The sequence below is a fragment of the Pempheris klunzingeri genome, chromosome 17 (assembly GCF_042242105.1).
Source record: "Pempheris klunzingeri isolate RE-2024b chromosome 17, fPemKlu1.hap1, whole genome shotgun sequence".
Lineage (NCBI taxonomy): Eukaryota > Metazoa > Chordata > Actinopteri > Acropomatiformes > Pempheridae > Pempheris > Pempheris klunzingeri.
Window position 1 is genome coordinate 1,467,744 of NC_092028.1, and position 17,865 is coordinate 1,485,608.

The 17,865-nt window shown below is 45.0% G+C and overlaps 2 protein-coding genes across 2 annotated transcripts in view; one reads left to right on the forward strand and one right to left on the reverse strand.

The window, feature by feature from the left end:
* LOC139216276 (NACHT, LRR and PYD domains-containing protein 12-like) overlaps positions 1-17,865 on the forward strand; it is a 169,793-nt gene that overhangs the window by 22,952 nt on the left and 128,976 nt on the right. The gene's annotated exons all lie outside the window — the stretch shown is intronic.
* Positions 1-17,865, reverse strand: part of LOC139216250 (proline-rich transmembrane protein 2) — a 28,020-nt gene that overhangs the window by 3,864 nt on the left and 6,291 nt on the right. Inside the window, exons 2-5 of the mRNA XM_070847339.1 lie at positions 8,993-9,263; positions 8,117-8,406; positions 7,019-7,151; positions 1,592-1,682 (exon numbers count right to left, since the gene is read on the reverse strand). Of these exons, the coding sequence (XP_070703440.1) occupies positions 1,592-1,682; positions 7,019-7,151; positions 8,117-8,406; positions 8,993-9,263 (785 nt within the window). The remainder of the gene's footprint in view (positions 1-1,591; positions 1,683-7,018; positions 7,152-8,116; positions 8,407-8,992; positions 9,264-17,865) is intronic.

Sequence of the window (17,865 nt, forward strand, 5' to 3'; positions counted from 1 at the left end):
TACCCAGCGTTATGGGGGCGGACGGGGATTTAAAAGATTCAAGATGTGGAGCTCATGAATAGTTAAATCATCTTCTTAAATGAATCATTTATGCTCTCCACTTAATACAGCAAATTATGAGTTTGGATGTAGAACATAGCATCAAAAATATTTAGATTTGAACACGTTTCAGGAGGTCGTCGTTTAAAACGTTACGGACGCACAAACAAAACTGCATAAAATTTGAATTTCTCTTAGATTTGAGGACACAATTTATTGTTTCGTTAGCACAATTTATTTATTTGTGTGCACAAATGAGCCTTTTTTTCTGTTTGGATAGTTTCCCTAAGCTACAGCTTACAGCTGACAAGTATTATCCGGATCAGATTGGTTAGAAAGTACTGAGATTTGAACCCACTGATACATTTTTCACTTTCTCCATCACAGTTCTTGGACAGAGGATCTGTTTTTTGCAGAACAGCTAGCTAGCTAGCAGCTAATTCATCAGTCAGGCTAAAAACATCCTGCCCCCCTCAGTAAAGGGTCAGCTCACCTAAAAAAAGAACAAGAACAACTTTGAGCATTAATTAGACCGTAGACCACATGATGCAGCCTAATCCTGAACTACGCTGAAGAATTTATGTTGCTTTGTAAATGAATGTTTAAGCCAACGTTACTGTAAAACAGTTTAGTTTTACAAAACATCATCCTTTTTTCCATTTATGGTGTCAAATCTCACGTCATCACGTTACTTTTTAGTTAATAAGTTCTAAGCTAAGAGAACAACCATAGTTAGTTTAGTTTTATGCCAATGACAAAGGCAGTATACTGTCACCATTAGTATATGTACGTACTGTGGACCATCATCATATAGTGTTCTCTCCTGAATGTGAGCTAGGTTTACACTTCTGTAAAGCTACTTTAGATGATTTTGTTACACACACAGGGAAGTTTGAATTACAACAGATCATTGAGATGGAATTAATATGACAAAAATGGTAGTTTGAATTTCATACAAAAAGCATCCATCAATCAGAGGCTTTCACCAAATTACCAAAAATCTTCCTCAGAACTGCTCATTTCATCCTTATCGGGAACTTTAGACACGTTTCTAATCAGAGTTTTTCTATTTACAGAAGTTGTGCCGGTGGAATTACAGGTGACTGACTGTCGTTTAGTGTGTGTTCACTATTAATACCCTGCACATTAATATCAACAACAATATTAATATCAGAAAGTTAGCAGTGAAAATATCCAAAAGTAACAACAGAGCAAAATACAAACAATAGCACAGAGGAGAGTAACAGTCAGGTAAAATCATCGAGGTGAACAATGTGAGGCGCAGTAGATAAAACACTGTAGGCAACTCTGAGAGGTAGCGCAAGCAGATTCCATAGAAAAACCGTGTACGAGTCCACAACCACAGCAGGAACCAGGGAAGCTAGCATTCATACTGACATCGAGCTGGGGCCAGTTTTTGCATAATGTGATTAGTAAACAGGCATGCTACATACAGTACAGGTGTGGGTGGCGCGAAGGTGTCGGCGGGACGGGGGAGACCTCCCCGGCCTCCCCTCCCCCCACCTCTGAGCCGGAGCTCACCTGACCTCACCTCGACGCAGAGACGCCGTCTGATTGGCTCAGACGTGTCACTGCTTTGAACCTTCGACACGAGCCAAGAGTTTTCTTCACAGCAGCGAAATCTTTAAAAAACAACCCACGGGTCATGTGCATTTTTGGCGGCAAACTGATCCTGGGTCAGTTACGTCTCCGTGACAACGCGTAGAGAAAAAGGGGATACCTTTACTGGGCAGACATATCACAATTTCCCGTACTATTTATTTACAAAGTGCTACTCAGTTAGCGTTCCTGCTAAATGACACTACAGTCTTATGTAAAAGCATTCTTTATTAAATACTGTAAACATGCACAGGTTATAGTAGATAAAAGGCTGATTCTGATCCATAACAACAGCTTATTTCCTCAAAGTTTCCCAAAAACAATCTCTCCACAAAGTGTCTGTTAGCACTCAGGCTAACAGGCTAACGGGGGTGGGGGGGGGGGGGTGGGGGGGGTGTTCCTGTGCAGGCTGGCACACAGTCTGGTGTTTGGCACAGCGTCACGCTGAGGCTCTGAGAGCATGAAGGGAGCTCCAGGACAGTTTGTCTGGCTGTTAATCAGCCAGTAAAACACCAACGGTGTCACAGCGAGTCACAACCAGCTCGTTCCACTGAGCTCAACGCCGTCGACACGTCCCAGTGCGACTCAGGATGAATCAGACTGTAACGCATCTACGGCCAACAGCAGAGACCAAGTCACAGCTGCTGCAACTTTAGGTGACACAAAGGGAGGATGTGTCCTGACATACTGAAGCCCTACTGGACCCCCGCTCTCAGGTGTTACTTCCTGTAGGTGAGGGTTCGTTAAACAAGCTGCTAAACAAGTTCTCATCCGATGTATCTGGTGTGGGGTGACATCCACCGATGGCAGTGGGCGATGTTTGTGTGGTGCGTCAGTGTGGCGCTGGCTAAAAGTGGTGGTGGTGACCCACTGATGTGGAGAGGACGCCAGCGGCTGGACACGACTGTGGCGTGACGAAGGAAGGCGCCAAAGCAAATGTGGGCCGTGTGGGAGTATTACACCGTGATGGAGACAGATCAGCGACATGTTCCAGAGACATTTCAACACATCAAATGTCATCATCATCCACCAGAAGAGGAGGTGAGGGAGTTTAGAGCCGATAGAAGACAGAGCTGAACACAAAGCACCAACACAGTAGCTCCTGTTATTTCTTCAACCATTTTCATGTGGTGTCATACATGTGTGGGATTCAATTTGTGCTCATATTGCAGTGAAGGGCGGGTGGACTTTGGACAGTTTGGTTATTTCTTGATAATGAAGCTCTCTTTGAGTCTCTGGCACAAAATAAAGGACGACACGCTAAAACAAACAGGGGCTTTGGGCCAAGCGATCACTTTAAACATGGCTATCTGCCCACAGTGTGTGTGGCAGAAGCTGCTCGCTGCCGTCTCCACAGCTCAGAGACGTGAAACGAGGTGGACGCTTCAGAGGCAGGCGGAACAGTAAAAATGTGTTCAGCCACTTTGGAGAAAGTCTAAAATGAAGAAAGCGGTCTGGCGTCAGTCGGCTGAGAGCTGCATGCTGACCCAAACGTACACTGAACACATGACCTAAGTACCGACAGTAGAAGTTCTCCTCATGCAGACTAACGTACGTGTTTTATATCACTGGATCCTAACTGTTGGTGCATTAACGTGATCATCGTAATAATGTTGCAGCTGATTCTAATCACCACATTTTACTTTATGTTGCATTAATCTGATTCTGCAGAGTCACTGAAGTTATCAAATGGATGTAGTGAACAACATCTCTCTCTGAAATGGAAGTATGAAGTAGCACAAGCACCTCAGAATTGCTCCTGCCCACCTCTCACAGCGGCAATAAATGTGTTCAAAGGCATTAAATCCTTTTTCTTAATGAAACAGCCACAGAAAAGTAAGTGGTACATCTTTGGACATTTGTGTTGTAAAGTCTGTTAATGTTCTTAAATGTAAACTGCATTAATAGTATATTATAAAGTATGGAACATTATACTGTAACTAGTCCTTTTAATTGCTGTAAATAGCACAAATAGAACATACTGTCACTAATTAGTATGTAGGAACACCCTATTAAATCTAGTCTGATGCTGTGATGGTGCTGAGGAGAGTCACATTCCTGGCTGATGGGATCTCCTCTGTGTTTTGAGATAACATCCAGACTGGAAAAGAAAGTACTAAGTGTATTTCAGACCACGGACCACATCCCTGACATCTAAATAAGAGTGATCCGTCTTGTGCGAGATCCCGCCGTGGTGCACACGGAGCCGGGATCTGTGGTGTAAGCGTAACCTCAACCCCCCAAATGAATAGACGGGCTGGAGGTCACAGAGTGGAATCAGCCTGCCCATCACTCTGTGTCCATTAGGAGGGAAACACTCGCCCTCTGCGGTCACAGGGAATCATTGAAGATGTCTGAAGCAGAGCGACTCGGCTGCACTGAGGCTGTGTTCAGATGTCACAGAGAGTCTGGACAGCAGCAAAACACATGAAATCAGATCCAAGGCACATTTGGAGGTGGTCGGACTTCTACATAATGCGTCAGAACCCAGAGTGACAAAAGAGAGAAGTGAGTTTGTGTGGAGCGACGGAGGCGTTCAGACAGAAGAACACACATCGGTTGATGTCTGGACACTCAAATCCGACCTGATGGCTTACAAACACCAGCGCGGACACACTGAGGATCCTCCTGCAGTCTGAACACAGCCTCAGACATCCAGCACGCCTCAGTCCTCTCCTCACACAGTCTGAAGCTCACAGTTTCAACGAGGTTTGTCTAAGTTTAAGATGGCCGACGGCAGAGAGATGAACTGGGGATGTTGAGACTAAATGGTCAACGTCTTAGACTCAACGACGTCATGTCATTGAAATAGGATATAACACCAAGACGCTGACGATCACCTGCTTGAAGCCTGAACTTCCAGGGTCTGTTCCAGAGGTAAGGAAACCCCATTCAAAACTCCCTTGACATTTGTAACAATTCCCACGACCAGGCCTGACACATGCAGAGCGAGCGTTGGTGTTTTATGGACGCAAACAAATAAACTGCTGTTTAAAGAACACGTCTGGTGACACTCCATAGTGATCACATCTCATGTTCAGACTCCAACCAGCGCTAAACGTATTTACTAACTAGTCCTGCGTGTTTCACAGCCTGAGACTGTTAAAACCTGATCAGGGAGCCTCACTGTTTCACACACACACACACACACACACACACACACGCACTCACTAAATGTGGATTCATCCGCCACTGAAATGAACTGAGATGACTGAACTTTTGTATATTTGGGAGTTATTTCTCCAGATGTACGTCAGACTGAGAGGCAGGCCGACAGGTTGTTGGTTTGTGTCTGCACATTAGATTTGTTGAAGAGTAACAAAGGTAGTGAGCATCCCCAGCTCCACCTCTCAACTCTGCTCTGTCCTGGTCTATTAGTTTACAGATCAAACACAGAAGGATTTCGGTTGGTAGCAGCGGTGTAAGAAGTGATGCCAGGACGTCTGCACACGGACACGAGTATCCCCGTTATGATGGGGTTTTTGAAGTATCTAGTTTTTGTGTTTACTGATGTGAACATCACGTCCCCAGACCTTATCAGATATACGTTAGCTGGAGCTGTGATCGTATCCAGGTACCTGCAGCTGACAGACACAGCAGAAACACAAACGTCAAGAGCCTTAGCTTCATCTTTTGGTAGAGAAAGAGTTGAATATACTTTAGATGGGGGGGGGGGGGATGCATTGAAAACTATTCAGGTCTGTAGAACACATGTTACAGGACGTCATGTATGATTTTAAAAGTGGCGGTTTGTGTTGTAAAACCAGAGCTAGACTGGTAGTGATCATGGATACTGAGGATGAGCCTCATTAGCAGGATACTCGTGTCCTGGTGAAGACAGCCGCAGCATGGCTGTGTCCACCTGAGTGTCCGTGCACCACAAACACAAGAACAGGAACAGATGGACGATGAAACAATCCACCACTTTGTCAGAAAACAGGCTCCGTCTCTTTGTGTTTTCCTCTCAGCCTTCACAGTGCAAACACAGTTCGTCTCCAGTCCACGTCGAGCTGCCACAGATGCAGCATCTCCCAAGTTTCTCTTTTTTTTTGACATCAAAAAGTGAAAATCATGTCCCCAAGTCTGCACCATGAGAGTCATCAGAGTAATCCCTTCCCCTCCTTTTCCATGACAACAGACACACTCGTTCATCGGTGAGAGGAAGTGGTCTGAGGAGGAGATAAGCTGCTACCACAGAATGAATGGATCCTTTTCTCCGGTTTCATATCCAGATGGGGGCGTCGGTGTCAGGGGTGGGTTGGTTCGTTGGCCGTGTCGGAGGTAGAGCGTCAGGCAGACCATGCTCGTCGTGCAGCAAGAAACAACAGCAAAGAACAGGAACATTTGTTTTTGTATTTGTTTTTCATCCGGTGCAGGCGCTTGAGAACGATAGTGCTTCAGGGGGTCAGAGGGAACAATGTCGTGTCGGTCAGATGTTGTTGTGAAGTCGGTCTCGCCAGTCCAGACGGTTTTAATCAGGATTTTAATATCACTGGACACAGAGTGGAGACAGAATGTCACAGGTGTTTAAAGTGGCTTTACATCTTAGACACACTTTTATAAAGTGGTACCTTGCAGGGTAACTCTGGTATTCCTACACGTGGGCCTTCTTTTTACTTGCTTACGTGTCTGAATGACCACGGGGTACGAAAAGGTTTTGGAAGCCAGCAGCCACCAAACGGGCTGCAATGGCTGCAACGTGATCCTGTGGGACAACTGCACCTGATCACAGTAGGTCCACTAAAAGAGCTTGTTTGATCCACTGACAGGCTCAGAGTGTTATTCTAAGTGTGTGACAGCATCATGGAAAGGATCCCTACAGAGAGAGACCTGGAAGATCCTTTTGGTTTAACCACAAACAGCACACACACCAGACTACATTCACTAAAACTGGGATTTTACTTGCAGTTAGTTTGTTTGTGTTATTGTGTGTTAAAGAATTAGTTTGGATCCATCACAATATTTCTGTAACACACAATAACACACTAACTAAATAAACTAACAGGTTGAGAAATCAACTCCTGCAGGTAAGATCCCTGTCTTTGTGAATGGAATGAAACAGCCATTGCAGCCTGTTTGATCTACTGGACCACTTCCAAAGTTTAAGCCTAGTTCTAGTCTGGTTTACAGAACCTTCTTTCCAAACTTTTAACTTTTTAGCTCTTTCATATCTTTAGGATCACCACAAAGTTCTGCCATGTAAATAAGTCATTCTAGCTGAGATCACGATGATGAAGGACACCAAATCTATCACGCTGCAATCAGTCAACACTGCTTCACAAGAAGTCTAGAATATTTCCTTTTCCTGATTAGTACAAAAAGTTTATCTGGGGGGGTTAAACAGCCAGGCGTTACTTACATCCCCAGTTGAGGGCGATGGCAGCAGCGATGATGGCGATCCCTCCCATGATGGAGACGACGGACAGAAGCATGGCATTGCGGCCCAGACGGCGGGCTCCATCGATGTTGCCTTGCTGCAGGCTGTTTCGGGACTGAAAACAGTGAAAACAGTAAAGAAATGTTTAGATCTGAATGTGAGTGAGACTAAAAGTACCCGCAAAGCAACTTGTGCATTTAGCAACGACCCTTATTTGAGCCATTTGATAGAAAGATGCATAAAAGTTGGCGGTACAACACAGCTAAGGGGCTACGATAGCTTCAAGGACTGCTGGCTCTTTGTTCCCCCACAGGTCAGTGGTGCCTAACTCATAGGAGGCAGGCTGTGGGTATAAACTACTGATTTCAAAGTCCCTGTTGCTACATGAAACAGCGTTTATACGATGGTCAAGAGTTAATGGGTGGACCAGGACACAGGTGAGCTTCGGGCTCAGAGTCCTCAGTGTTGTTGTCTGTTCTTCACACAGTGTTTGTGATGCTGGTTTAATAACATCCTGTTATTACATTAAAGAGTCCAGCGGGGGCGGGACAGGCTTCACCTCCAGGCCCCCAGAGGAACAAGTCATGTTCCTCTTTTCACGTAATGCAAATGTTTTGTGGGTTTAAAGAAATACAAATAAGACACAGTTTAAAGTGTCTGTGCTCAAATTCAGCACAAATCTTTACTTGGTTTGGTTACTGAGTTGGTTGATTCCAATGAAAAGAAGTGATTTTGCAGCAAAATTTTGGGAAAAACGCTTATTTGCTGTCTGACAGAGAGCGAGACGTTTAGCTCATGTCTGGTTGTCTGTTAAATATAAGGCTACAGCCAATAGCTTAGCTTAGCTTAGCTTAGCATGATGACTGGAAATAGGGGGAAACAGCAACATCTCTATAAAGCTCACTGATTAACATGTTATATCTGTTTCATTATGTTGGTAAGACAGGTAGTGTCGTTGAAATATATGATAAAAACCTATTTTTTAAGCCGTTACATGAGGAGTTTTACTGCCTTGGTGTCTACTGGGTATCTGGTGGGTTTTCCTCTCATCTCTAATTAAAAACCAGTGTAAAGTCGTACCATCACGGAGAAGGCGAGGGCTACGATGTTGATGGGCCACAGCGGGCAGAAGCAGGACAGGATGGCGAGGATCAGGTAGTCCCTGGGCTTGGACCCGTCCACAGTGGCCTCTGTGATGGCGCTGGGCCGGCGGGTGAGCGAGGGCCGCGGTGAGCCCGCCGCCAATGAGCCGGACCGGCTGCTCAAACCTGGCCGACCGTTAGCGTGACCGCCCGGCTTGGCGTGCAGCATGGGTGACACAGAGGACACTGTGGGAGACGAGTCGACCCTCACGGGACCGACGCCGTTACCTGGAGGAGAGGAAGTCAGCAGAGAGGGCTGAAAAATGACATTCAGTGAGCAGAGCTGGAGAAACTTCTGCTACTCACTTACTGAGTAGAGAGACAGACTGACTGGCTTTACAGAGAAAAGAAAAACTACAACCTTATTTCTCTGAATACCTCATAATTTACACATTACACAGCCCAGATCTTTTTATTTTCACACTCACAAAATGTGAGACTGAGGAGTAGAAATGACAAAAACCAAATGATATCAACCTTTTATATGATATTAACACCAATAGTTTGATGTAGACGAGCAGCTAGTACTACCGATCCCACTGTGAATCAACAGTCTGCACATCACAACACTGACATGCCGGTGAGTATTAAAGATATTTTATTGAACAAAGATAAAAATGTATGATCAGAATGACATGTTGGCATTAGTGTAGTGGTGATATTGTAAATGTTTTTCACTATAAATGTTTGAACCTACAGTTTTTTGGTCTGTAAATCTTTATGCTATGCTATGTTGTATTATTTGGATGTGAGGAAGTGGTGGACGGTGTCCCTGGAGGCTCATGCACAGGGACAGGACAGGTGTTGTATTTACTGGTCTCCATGTTGTCGGTGATCACCGTCAGGTGGTCCATGCCGTCCTCGGGGGCGTCTGCTGTCGGGGGCGGGGCTTGTTGCTCTGCGCTGACAGGTTGAGAGGTTACGGCGGCGTGCTCGGCCTCTCCGTCCTGCTGCGTGCTGATTGGCTGGCGTGGCTGCTGGGACTCCTCCATGTCGCCGGGCTGCTGGGCGGCGCTGGGACTGGTGGCCATCAGACGGTGAAGATAAAGAGAAGAGTTGGAGAAGATGTGACGGCAGGGCGCTCTCTGAGAGAAACAGAAACAGAAACAGACACTTTGAGACATTTGGACTTTTGGTTTGTGTGCTTTTGTGTTTTAGTTCTTTCAGTGAAAAGGTTTGGGGTTTGATGTTTGTTGTTTAGGGGGGGGGTTGGTGCTGCTTTGTGAGTAGTTCTGATAACAGTCGTAACATCTACTGAAGACAAAGACAAAGGACCCAATAGTGCGACTTTAAACGTTTTAAACTGTGATGAAAGTAAAAGGTCTGATACTGGGACCACGTGGTGGCTGGGACGCTTCATTATGAATCCTTATTTAAAACCCACTTGGCGATAATGAGCAGGGATTTTAACCTGGATGAACAGATCCACCTTTAGTGAAGGTAAAGTCTTCTCCGTGTCGCAGGGACTTTGAGAGGGTTTTACACACTTTGCCTGTTTTTAAATCCATTTTTATCCGTTGGCTTTAAAGCGTTTATTCTCATTAATGTCCTGCTGCTTGTATCATTATGTCCTTTCATCTCTCTAACTTCTGGTTCGCTGCCATGCTGATTTACAGCACTTCCTCTGCTGGTGCTTTATCAATAAAGTTGGACTGGAGAAGGCAGAAAGGCTCGGCCAGGAACACTGAACACAAGTAGAGACATGCTGGAACGTTTGACATGGAGGTACAAAGACAAACTGAGTCCAGGGGGACGAGGAGGATGATGAAGGACGGGAGAAACTAATCAGGCGGGAAACACACGAGGGCAGAAGGTGAAAGTGTCTGGAACGAGAGGAGAGAACGACAAAGTGAAGCAAGAAATGATGAAAGGATGAGAAAAGCTCGACAAGAAGCAGGGCGAGACGTCACAGAGGCTCTAATCAGCCTTCATCACTGCAGAACATCAAACCTGCTGCACTGACACTACATTCTTCATTATTCATTAGAAGACTTTGGGTTTCTTCACAGACGACGAGCTCCACCAAAGAATTGTTTCAGAGCAGTTTGTACTTATATAAGAGCGCCACTTCTGGAGCTTTCCTTTGTGTTACATAATCTTCCTCAGCCGAAGGAGGGTTTTTTTTGGAATTAGATGTTTAAATTTCCACTTTACTGAGCTCTCTACTGGATGGTGGTTCCACATGGCAACAATGACTTCATCTCAGCTTTACTGAACGCCATGTTTTACTGTTTAGAAGTGAAAAGGATCCTTTACTATGTCAGGACCAATAAAGGTGCTGATGTGAGGCTCCCAGAGTGGGCCAAACATTTAGACAGAAGCTGAAAGAGTATCTGGGATGAATGAACTTGTCATTTTCATCATCAAAACCAATTTAGATGTGATGATTCTCCAGCCGTCCCCAGGCTGAGGCTCTGGAGCTGCTCTGGGGGGGGTGGTTCTCCCCTACAGCCCCCCAGGCAGCGTCCTGTAGCACCAGACTGCTGCTTCATTACTTCTGATTATATTATAACATGTATTACTATTCATATTCTGTAATTACAGACATCTCTTAGGTGTAAGTCCAAACAACACTTAACATATTGTGGATGTGTCACAGGTGGGAAACACGCTGTGATAACAGTCTCTTTGAACGTAGGAGCCGTTAATTACATTAAATCACTTTCACGGTGTAATTATTGGGTTATACGGCTCACCAGGTCGGATTGGTTTGCTCTTGTTTTCAATAAAAGTTATTATTGAAGTAATTTCAAGTAATAAAAACACATTAAACATTTTTTATGATGTTTAAATCATGACTATGATAGAGGGCTAAGGACTTGTACATGTTGACCAGTGAGTAGCTCTGCAGCATCGTGTTGTACTGCTGAAAGCTCCAGAACAGCTACTAAATGGACCGTGTGGTGAGATTCTGATGTGGTCTCACTCTGTTTGTCTGCTGAGGTGTTGAAGCTAATCAGAAGGGGACAAAACGTCTTTTCAAAGGAGAAGAAAGACTTTTTTCTGTTCCTTTTTATGCTCCTGATTTATCCGTGTGGGCTGAAGCTTGCTGATTTATTTCAGTGAGTCAACACTGTGCTGCTGCTGCCGCTGAGGTTTCTGGCTCCTGGTCGTCTGTGTAGGTGGACGTGAGCTCAGTCAGGATCTGTTTTCAGACCCACGGGCCACTGATGCAGACACGATCGTCAGTGAACGCCTCCTTGAGGAGCATTAAACAGTGAAAACATTCATCAGCTCATTAAGCTGTGAGGCGCCAGTGATGCTACAGCTGAAGGAGAGGCTTGGTGCTGGAAAAGTATCTGAGGGGGGGGGGGGGCACATCTCAGGTACTTTGCTCGAGTCTTTTCTTCAGCACATTTACCTGACAGATCAAGACTTTTGAACACGAAACATGAGAAGAGTTTCTAAAATCGGATGTTTTGTTTTAAGTGAGTGCAGCATTTGTTTCTTTTCTCTGATCATGAAGCACAGAACCCACCGTGGCACATCCCTCCCATGTGAAAACCTAGCTGGAGTCTGACTGCGGCTCCGCTCAGGAGCTTCAGTGTGCAGTTCAAGTGTTTCCTTCTCGACGGTTGAACATGAAACACACTGGAGGGAAATAATGTCTTGTTTATACAGCAGGATTCACCAGCCGGTGACTGGGAACAGGAAGTCAGCAGGACGTCCTGGATGTGTCTCCACTTGGAGGGAATTTTAAAACCAACCATGTCACCAACCATGACAATAAAACTCCTCCTCTGTGTTGGAGAGTTTGTGGTTAAATATGAAAAATGATTTTAAGCAAAGAGTCAAAACAGATGTTATTTGGAATAGTGGCTGTTTACACCCAAGTGGCTGTGGCTCAGTGGTAGAGCGGGTCGTCCCTCAATCAGAAGGTCGGGGGTTCGATCCCCAGCTCCTATGGGTCAACATGTCGAAGTGTCCTTGAGCAAGACACTGAACCCCAACTTGCTCCTGAAGCAGCTTCAGAGTGTGAATGAGTATGAAAGAATAGTCTCCTCCAAATTAGATCCCTCCTGTATGAATGATGTGTGAATGGGTGAATGAGGATGTCATGTAAAGCGCTTTGAGTAGTTGAAATAACTAGAAAGGAGAAATACAAATACAGACCATTTACCCAGGTGTTTGCTGGACTGATACTCCTTGTCTTTAATGTACTTTATATTAATTATCTGTGTTTAATTACCCTTCTTATTCACTATCTTTGACTTGTTTCTAACCCAAACCATAATCTGTTCCTAAACCTAACCAACAACAGCAACGTGAATAAAAAGTCCAGCTGAAACACAATGATGCAAAGAACAAAGGACTAAACACACACACACACACACAGGTAGGTGACCACAGGTGGAAACGGGCAGACGATCACACACAGAGGCAGGAAGTGAAGCTGACAGACGAGATGGAAACGTAAGGACAAAGTAAAACAGGAAGTCACGAGCCAAGACTGAACTCAATAAAACATCATCATCTACACGACATGGCACTCAGGTGTGTGTTGGAAAGAGTTTTGAGTTCGATGTACCTGCCTACATGTACATTCGACTCGTTTCAACCCAAAGCATCGGCTTTAACTAAACCTAACCAGCCTGCCACAGAAAGCTGATGATAGTGAAAGAAAAGTAAGTCAAATACAAATAAGCACATGAAATGATGATGTGATCTGGTTTGACTCACACAGGACTTGAACCCTGAAGTCCTGAAACTAAACCAACATCGTCCGGTCGTTCTTTCTACCGTGTGACTGGACGTGGTGGAAATGAGTAGCGGCCGTCTGCCTGTTTGCTGCACACAGACTCACCGGAATAATAAAAGAACATTGAGTCTAAGGTCTAAAAATAAGGAACACATAAGGAACTCTGTTTTATTTCCTGCTATGTGGATACAGATATAGGATATATCTATATCTATATCTAGATATATAATTAACTAATCAGTTTTAATGTCATATTAACATTCATTACATTGCACATGGTTCAAATTACATTTTCTTTTTTTAATGCTTTGGCAGCACTGATTCCAGCACCGGCCAAAAAACTCAGCTGAACTGAACTGAATGTGTTTTTACCGCATTGTCTGCCAGATCATGCTGTTATATTAGGAAATGTTACTGTGCAGATTTAATATTTCATATTTATGGACTAACTGTGCCTGTTCTCTACTTTAACAATTAAAATCAGAATCAGGATCAGAATCAGAATTACTTTAATAATCCTCAGGGGGAAATTGCTTTTTGTTACACACAGCTCCAAAAGAATAAGAATAAACTTCAAAGACAAAAGTAATAATAATAATAATAATAATAATAATGATACAAATAATACCACCACTACTAATAATAATATATAACATGTACACTCCGAGTGAGGAGCTGTATTATATAATAATAATAATCAGGTGAGTCCAGAGTCCAGGGTCCTCTCTCTCCTCTCTGGTGGAACAGTTCCCGTACTGGGTGAAGTTGGGCAGTGCCTTTGCCACGGTGACATGGTTGAAGACAGAGATAACAGTGAGTGCACTCAGGTGTAGAGTCTGTACCCGGGCTATGGCAGAGTGGATGACGTCACACGCCGAAGTTCGGTTGGCAGAAGGAGGAATGTAAACAGTCACCATGACAACATGTGAAAACTCCCGTGGCAGATAATATGGACGAAGACCAACAGCAGACAGTTCAATGTCCGGGCTGCAGATGAGCTCCTTGATAGTAACATGAGCAGGACTGCTCCACCTGTTGTTCACTAGAGCCCCCCTCCTCTCCGCTCACCGCTCCTGGTGCAGTCCCTGTCGGCCCGAACAGTTTGGAAGCCTCCGATGGAAACTTTGTCGTTGGGAATGTCCTGATGCAGCCATGTCTCCGTAAAGCACACCAGACTACACTCCCGGTGCTCCATCTGACTCCTGGCTAACACTGTTAGCTCCTCCATCTTGTTCACCAGCGATCTCACGTTGCCCATAGTAACGATGGGGAGACAGGGTTTATGTTTCTTTTCCTCCATACGCCTCCGTTGGCTCCTTCTGGTTTCTCTCCTCCGCTGGTTCTTCTCTCCTCTGCAACCTCGGTGTGTTTTCCTCCACAATTCTTCTGGAATTTGTGAAGATCTCGTGGTCAAGATGCCAGCAGGTTTCAGAGCGATCAGCTGATCACTCGTGAAGCCAAAACGGCTACCAACGGCCACCCGGCAGAGTTAAAGTAGTACTTTCACAGCAAAAAGATGACAAGAGCTCCCTCCACCAGCATGTATAGGAGAGGGACCGTCTTAAAGACATATTACCAGCAAAAAAGGAAAACAAATAATTTAAAAATAGTTAAAAGTAAGAAAAAATAAGAAAACGAGCAGGAGCAATCATAACAGGCTGCATATATACTTCCACACATGCTCACTGGAAAGTGTTCTGATGCCATATTTTGTTTTTTCTCAACAGACACGGATAAAAAACCCTTGAAGAACTCACAATGGGAGCACCTGAAACCTCCGTCTGCAAATTCAAGGAAGATCATTTGTGACCAACAGGCCAGTCCGCCTCACCCAAGGAAGATCATTTGTGACCAACAGGCCAGTCCGCCTCACCCAAGGAAGATCATTTGTGACCAACAGGCCAGTCCGCCTCACCCAAGGAAGATCATTTGTGACCAACAGGCCAGTCCGCCTCACCCAAGGAAGATCATTTGTGACCAACAGGCCAGTCCGCCTCACCCAAGGAAGATCATTTGTGACCAACAGGCCAGTCCGCCTCACCCAAGAAAGATCATTTGTGACCAACAGGCCAGTCCGCCTCACCCAAGGAAGATCATTTGTGACCAACAGGCCAGTCCGCCTCACCCAAGGAAGATCATTTGTGACCAACAGGCCAGTCCGCCTCACCCAAGAAAGATCATTTGTGACCAACAGGCCAGTCCGCCTCACCCAAGGAAGATCATTTGTGACCAACAGGCCAGTCCGCCTCACCCAAGGAAGATCATTTGTGACCAACAGGCCAGTCCGCCTCACCCAAGGAAGATCATTTGTGACCAACAGGCCAGTCCGCCTCACCCAAGGAAGATCATTTGTGACCAACAGGCCAGTCCGCCTCACCCAAGGAAGATCATTTGTGACCAACAGGCCAGTCCGCCTCACCCAAGAAAGATCATTTGTGACCAACAGGCCAGTCCGCCTCACCCAAGGAAGATCATTTGTGACCAACAGGCCAGTCCGCCTCACCCAAGGAAGATCATTTGTGACCAACAGGCCAGTCCGCCTCACCCAAGGAAGATCATTTGTGACCAACAGGCCAGTCCGCCTCACCCAAGGAAGATCATTTGTGACCAACAGGCCAGTCCGCCTCACCCAAGGAAGATCATTTGTGACCAACAGGCCAGTCCGCCTCACCCAAGGAAGATCATTTGTGACCAACAGGCCAGTCCGCCTCACCCAAGGAAGATCATTTGTGACCAACAGGCCAGTCCGCCTCACCCAAGGAAGATCATTTGTGACCAACAGGCCAGTCCGCCTCACCCAAGGAAGTGTTCTGATGCGATATTTTGTTTTTTCTCAACAGACACGGATTGAATGTTTGTCCCATGTCAGTCCCAACTTGTCCAAACTCGATTTCCCTCCGTTAAGAAATCTCTCCCTGTTGTTGTCCCTTTCATTGACTGCATGGCTGCCAGCTCCTCCGTGATTTTGAAGTCTGCAGTGATCCCACGTGAGAAGATGAGTAGCTGGGCAGTGTCAGGTACATCACAGCTCTCATCCAGAGCCAGGGGAAAGTTAACCGCTCTGCACTTCAGCTGAAGCTCCAGATTTCCCGCGATGTCCTCGACCCTTCTCGTTACAGTGAACCTTCTCAAACGCGTCCTTTTTCTCTGGACACATCAGAGTCCACCAAACACTCCTTAATAAACTCTCCGTCAGAAAACGCTTTACTTTTTCTGGTGATTCTGTGAGATATGACAGAACTTGTCTAGACAGCTGCATCTCTGGGTGTGAAGCTCTGGGTCTCCTCGTGTTTGGTCACGTGGTGGCGATTCAGATTGTAATCCTTAAACACGGTGACTTGTGTACCACAAACTAAGCACACAGCTTTACCTTTGACTTCTGTGGAGAAATATTTAGCAGTCCATGTCTTGTTGAAAACGCGGCATTCAGAATCAACTTTTCTTTTTTTAACGTGAGCCAACATTTTTAGCGGGCAAGACGCAGATACGTGTGTCTTTATGAAAACAATAACGCCAGGCTTTTCAAAATAAAAGCTTTTACGCTGTTGGTCACGGGAAAGTAACTAGCCACAGATAACCGCTGTCTGCCTCTTAAAGCCGATTTGTGGCCGTATCTGGCGAATCACAGTTTATAATTATATATTATTGTATTATTATTAATATATATTATTAAATATTTTTCTTGAAAACTACAGAAAGAATTTTTAATGCCACTAAGAATCAAATTTAATGACTTTTAATGCTTTTTAATGCCCCGCGGAAACCCTGCATTAGCTAACCGTCGACCGTTAGCAGTTAGCAGTTAGCAGCTATCAGAGTGAGTAAAAGTTTCAAATTGCTTTATGTCCTGCTATGTGTGAACTCCACATCAGTTATCACATCAGTAATTAGCTAATTAATAGTCTAAACCACACAAAGATCGTGTTTATCTGTTAAAACATTACCACAGTGAACAGACATGTCTACCGAGGACCAGGAGGACGAGAGGAGAACTCCCGGGGCGTTCAGGGACAGTCAGACGTTCCAGTATTCTCAGGGAAATCTTAACTAAGTGTCACTAAATCTGATTCTTAAGGAAATATGACATATTTTCAGTGTTCACATGATTTGTATAGCCTCCAGTTTAGTTTATGGCAAACACTTTGGAGGCTGCAGGTGTAGTTAGAAGGACGTGTGTATGGCTATTGTCTAAATCCAATGTTTTGTGTGTGTGTGTGTGTGTGCATGCAATTTCCTACTGCAAGTGAATAAACACACCAAACGGCCATTTTGTGCTGCTAGGGTCACACTGGTCATTTAATGGAGGTCAACATTATTTATTTATTCTATTTGTAAAGGACCATGAACAATACTGAACATGTTACCATGTCATCGTAAGCCTTAGTGAGTGAGTGAGTGAGTGTGTGTGTGTGTGTGTGTGTGTGTGTGTGACTGTGTCTTCAACTTCAACCACGTGTGTCTGGTTAAAGTGCAGACTTAATTAAACACGTGGTTTATTTTTCTTTGCATAACTACTTTTGATACTGTCGTCCGTCATAGTGAGCCTGTGAGAGGACTTCTGGACGTGGATGGGGGTCATTGTGTTGGGCTGTGGATGCTCTGGACGCCACCGATCAGTCAGACTCATTGATCTGAGCGACAGCCCGGAGGACGAACAGCTTCTTAAAGAGCAGATTTGGAGGAAAGTTCAGTTGCAGCACCTTCACTCACTGAATATTGTAATGAGCTGCCAGACCTGGATGGATGACTCGCACCGATTCCCCCTGAGGGCCCGACGCTGCGGCTGCTCCGCTCTGTAACAGCTGACAGATGCAGTCTTTTCTTTAAGAGGTTCACTTTATATTACTGTGTTACTGTGAGGGGGGGCTCTGAACTGCTGTGTGATTTAAAACAAGATTTAATCACATAAACTTGTGTTCTTTTTATTTCACACTTTGTCATGCACAGAGATCCTGATATGGACACCAGACTCCATGGACAAAAACAGT